This window comes from Geospiza fortis, unplaced genomic scaffold, assembly GCF_000277835.1.
Source record: "Geospiza fortis unplaced genomic scaffold, GeoFor_1.0 scaffold114, whole genome shotgun sequence".
Lineage (NCBI taxonomy): Eukaryota > Metazoa > Chordata > Aves > Passeriformes > Thraupidae > Geospiza > Geospiza fortis.
Window position 1 is genome coordinate 2,263,946 of NW_005054383.1, and position 4,656 is coordinate 2,268,601.

At 60.4% G+C, this 4,656-nt stretch overlaps 1 protein-coding gene across 1 annotated transcript in view; it reads left to right on the top strand.

Moving 5' to 3' along the window:
• Positions 1-4,656, top strand: part of SRL (sarcalumenin) — an 18,454-nt gene that overhangs the window by 8,241 nt on the left and 5,557 nt on the right. The window contains exon 5 of the mRNA XM_031060439.1: positions 371-406. Coding sequence (XP_030916299.1) covers positions 371-406 — 36 coding nt within the window. The remainder of the gene's footprint in view (positions 1-370; positions 407-4,656) is intronic.

Genomic DNA, 4,656 nt, shown 5'->3' on the forward strand with positions numbered 1-4,656 from the left:
CCGCCAGCCACAGGGGCTGGGTCCAGGCGACCCTGTCACTGGGGTTGTCAGGACACTTGCTGGGTTGGTGGCTGTCTAACCCTGGCTTGTTGGGCTCCGTGGGCTCGGTGGGTGATGCCAGGGAAGGCAACAACCTCGCAGAGCAGGAGCTGGGATGCAGAGCACCCGGAGCCACATCCCCGCCCTGCAGGGCAGACAGGGCTTCAGTGCTTGTCCTGGGAGGTGCAGGCTGCTCCCAGGCTGTAACTCCTCGTCTCCTGCTGGGGATGTGCCCATCGGTTCCCTCCTTGTCCTGGACCACTCCCGGGCTGTCGCATCCCTCCTCGGACTCACGGTTCCTTTTCTCTCTCCCCGTGTCCCTCGCTAACAGCTTACCCCGGACGCACCCTGGGCTCCTCGGCCACAGGTTGGTATCGCCGCCTGCTCCCTGCATGCTGCCGGCACTGCCTCCGCTCTGCGCTGCCCTGCGGCTTCCCCGGGCTCCTGGGGAATGCCCAGGCACCGAGCAGGGCACTGCTCTGCTCTGCTCTGCCCTCCGGCTTCCCCGGGCTCCCGGGGAATGCAGCCGCGCTGCCCAGGCACCGAGCAGGGCTGTACCCGCCATCCCCACCGGGACAGTGTCCCCAGGCCCTCCAGAGCCCGCACTTGTCCCAGCCTGACTCTGTGTGTCCTGACAGTGCCCTTCCCTCCAATCCTCACCTCGCCCAGGCTCTGACACCTTTCCCTCTTGGTTTAAGACCGAGAGGCAGAATATTCCTCTGGCCAGGGCTCAAAGGTGTTTCTGGTAGTCCTGTGAGAGGGACATGGGGGCTCAGTCTGGAGAAAGGGAGGCTCAGGAGGGACCTTCTCACTCTCAGTTCCCTGACAGGAAGGTGGAGCCAGGTAGGGGCCGGGCTGCCCCCAGGGAACAAGGGACATGACAAGAAGAAATGGCCTCAAGTTTCACCTGAGGAAGCTTGGAAATATTGGGAAAATTTCTTCAGAGAAAGGGCTGTCAGGCCTTGGCACAGCTTCTCAGGGCAGTGGTGGAGTCCCTAATCCCAGAGGGATTTAAAAGCCCTCTGGATATGGCACTTGGGGACGTGAGATAGTGATCGCCTTGGCAGTGCTGCAGGAACATTTAGAATTGGTCATCTTAGAAGGCTTTTCCAACCTGAAGTATTCCACGATTGTATATGTTGGACCTTTAGGTTGATCTCTCACCCACAGCATGAACTGGAGGAGCCCAGATGATAGCTCGTCCTATAGAGGGGATCTCCTCCCACCCTTCACCCTCCTATGTGAGAAACTTCCCTGAATGTCCACCCCTGATCCCACAGCAGCTGTCCCAGTAACACGGGCTGGCCCCTGCCCAGCAGCCTCAGCCCCCTCAGAAGCCTGAGCTGGCTCCTCTCCCTGCCTATCCTGCTCAGGGTGTGCTGCCAGGTCCCCCAGGGGGATCAGGAGATGGGAGACAGTCCAAGAAATGCCAGCCAACACCCAGCCCTTCCCCTGGGCCTGGTCCTCAGCCACGGGAACAATGTTCCTGCAGGGAAATCCCACCTTGTGTCCCTGCTGTCCTGCCCCACGGCCACGCTGCCACACTCTGCCAAGCCAGGCTCCTTTGGGCACAGCCACACAGAGCCCTGCCAGTGCCTGGAGAGCCTGTGGCTCCCTGCAGTGCCAGTGTGCCAGCAGTGCAGAGGGCTGGGGATATTTATAGCATATTCCGATAGCTGCCTTATCTCATCTCGGGCTCAGGCGCTCGCACACGTGCTGCCAGGGTGGGCACAGCCTGGGGGACACACGGGGGAGGCACAGGCTGGCTCAGCCACGTGGGCTGGTCCCTCTGGCTGTGGGCACATGTGTTGTCAGGGTACTCATGGATTTGGAAGCTTTGGGAGCAAGGGGTGCCCTCCAAGGGTTGCTGGATCCATGCCATGGGCACATGGCCGGTGGTGTTTGTGGCACAGGGGTGGGACAGAAGTGTGGGTGATGCTGGGAGTGTCCCCAGGTGTTCCAGCCTTCCTGGGTGGCTTGAGGACAAAGAAGAGCTTGGTGCCCGTGGCTCAGTTGGAACCAGGAGAGGAAGGAGGTTTTGCTAGGTCCTCTGCTTTGCTCAGCATCCTCAGGACAGACTTGCACTTGGGGGAGAGGCCACACCAAGCACATCTGCTGGGCTTGAGGACAAGGGGGGACAGGGCCCTGCCCAGGATTAACCATAGATTTATGGAATTATTTGGGTTAGAAAAGATCTTAAAGCCCACCCAGTTCCACCCCCTGCCATGGACAGGGACACCTTCCACTGTCCCAGGCTGCTCCAAGACCCATCCAACTTGACCTTGGACACTTCAATGCATCCAGGGGCAGCCACAGCTGCTCTGGGCAACCCAAGCCAGGGCCTCCCCACCCCCACAGGGAAGAATTTCTTCCTAAATCCCATCGAACCCTGCCCTTTCTCAGTGTGAGGCCATTTCCCCGTGCCTTGTCACTCCAGACCCTCATCCAAAGTCTCTCTCCAGCTCTCTTGGATCTCCTTTAGTCACTGTAAGGGGCTCTATGTTCTCCCCAGAGATGTCTCTTCTCCACCCCAGAGCAGCAGTGCTTCCAGCCAAGGGCAGCCTGACACTGCCACATGGCAAAACCTCACAGAAAGCCACTGCTCTAGGAAAGAAAACTACTTGGACAGCCGAACCGCTCCTCTGCCCCGAGCTGAGCAGCCCAAGCAGACCCAGGCTCTGCGGAGGGATGAGCTTGAGGCTCGTCTGAGCTTGAGCTGAGAGCGAGCAGCCACAGGGTGGCTGGAGAGAGCCGCTGTGATGGAGCTGCCGCCATCCCCGCCCGGCCGGCAGCGAGCCCCGGCTCCTTTCCGCTGTCCGGGCCGTCAGGCTGACCCGAACTGCTGCTGACAGACATGGGGACATAGCAGGGACAGATGCCAGCCAGCACCCTCCAGGGTGGGAGATGCTCCCTCCCTCCCATCCCCGGGGCAAGCAGCAGGGAATCCATACCCAGACTCACATCCTTGCAGCTCCTGCACTTCCTGCAGAGTTGCAGTGCCTAGCACTGCCCACACAGCCCATGGGGGGCACAGAGCTGCTCGAGGGGCTGTGGGTGACCAGCCAGGGGGGCTGCCCACGTCGCTGCCCACCTTGGCTCCGTGCAGCAAAGCCGCAGCTCACAGGTGCCCACATTCACACAGTCACACCTGGCCAGGGATGTGTTATGAAAGAGCACACAGGGACCCACCCCAAACCTCTGGCACAACATCACAGGGATAATGGTAATAATAACAACCATCCTAACCTAATTAAAGCTGGCAAGAGAGCAGAGCAGCGGCGACAGAGCGGCAGAGGAATGATTAATAATGAGAGGCCAAGGTTTCAACACTTGTTTTGGTCCCATGTGAGAAGACAAGGCTGGATTCCTGCAGCTGCCAGGCAGGGAGTAGGGTGCAGGAAGAGCCATGCATCCCCTGCTTCAGAGGTGCTGCTTTGTGAACAAGGGCTGAGCTGTATGGATGCAGCAGTGCCTCATGGAGGGATGTCCCCAGCCCATTCCCTTCCCCAGAGGTGACACAGTGAGCCTGTGATGGGCAGGTACAGCAGGAGCAGGTTGGAATGCTCTCCCCAGTGCCTGCTCCCATGGCCAGATGGGTTCAGTGTGAAGCTGCCATGCAGTGCCCTCCAGCACCCTCGGGGCAGCAGCTCAGCACCGTGGGGGCTTTGTGGTTTCCCCCGCCTTGGAGATGGATCCCTGGCCTGCTGGAATTCTGCTGGCTCCTGCATGGGGGGAAGCCATGGAGCACCAGGGGCTCTCAGCTACCTCACGGAAAATAATTCTGCCTTAGGCATGGGGAGGAAGAGAAGGTGCTGAGGGCAGCACAGCTTGCTCAGGGCATCTCGTTGCCTTGGGCCATGGGGGAAGGCTCTGCTCCAGCTGAGATAGCAGCTCCCAGCTCCTCTGGTGTCATCCATCCCCTGGCTGAACTCCTGCTAGCAACAACGGGAGGGACCCTCTCCCACCCTGAGCATAGGATGGGGCTGGTTTTCACCAACAGGAACTCACCCAGTTTTACTTCCATTCTTGTCCTGTTTATTCTTGTCCTGCTTCAGACTCACAGGCTCCCGTGTGTCCTGGGCACAGCTTGAGGGATGGCACAGGCCCTGGGCTCCTCTGCCTCCACTGGCTGCCTACCTGGGCTCCTGGGGGCTGGGGGGTCGAGCAGTGTGGGCACAAGCTGATTGCATGAGTCCTGTTTGAGCAGGGATTGCTCCTGGGGGCGCTGGCTGCGTGTGTCCAGGGACCTCTGTGCTCCTGGACTGATGGCATGGCACGGGGACAGGTCACCATCCTCATGGAGAAAACTGTGTGACTTGAAAAACACAGGATGGGGACTATACTGCACTCTCCTCTTGCCTTTCCCCAAGCCCAAAGCGGGGCTGTTTGACCTCCCTGCATCCCGCTGGAGCCTCACACCCAGCTCACACCCAGGCACGGCCCGGGGGTAGATCCCTGCGAGGACATGGTGGAAAGGCTTGCAGGCAGCTGGCTCGAGGCTCGCACCGCGCTTCCCAAGCCCTGTGCCACTGCTCCGGAACCCACGGCAGCTCCCTGCGCACGGGGCCCGGCATGGTCCCTCCTCGGCATGGCCCGTGCTTTGCGGCGGCTGCCTCC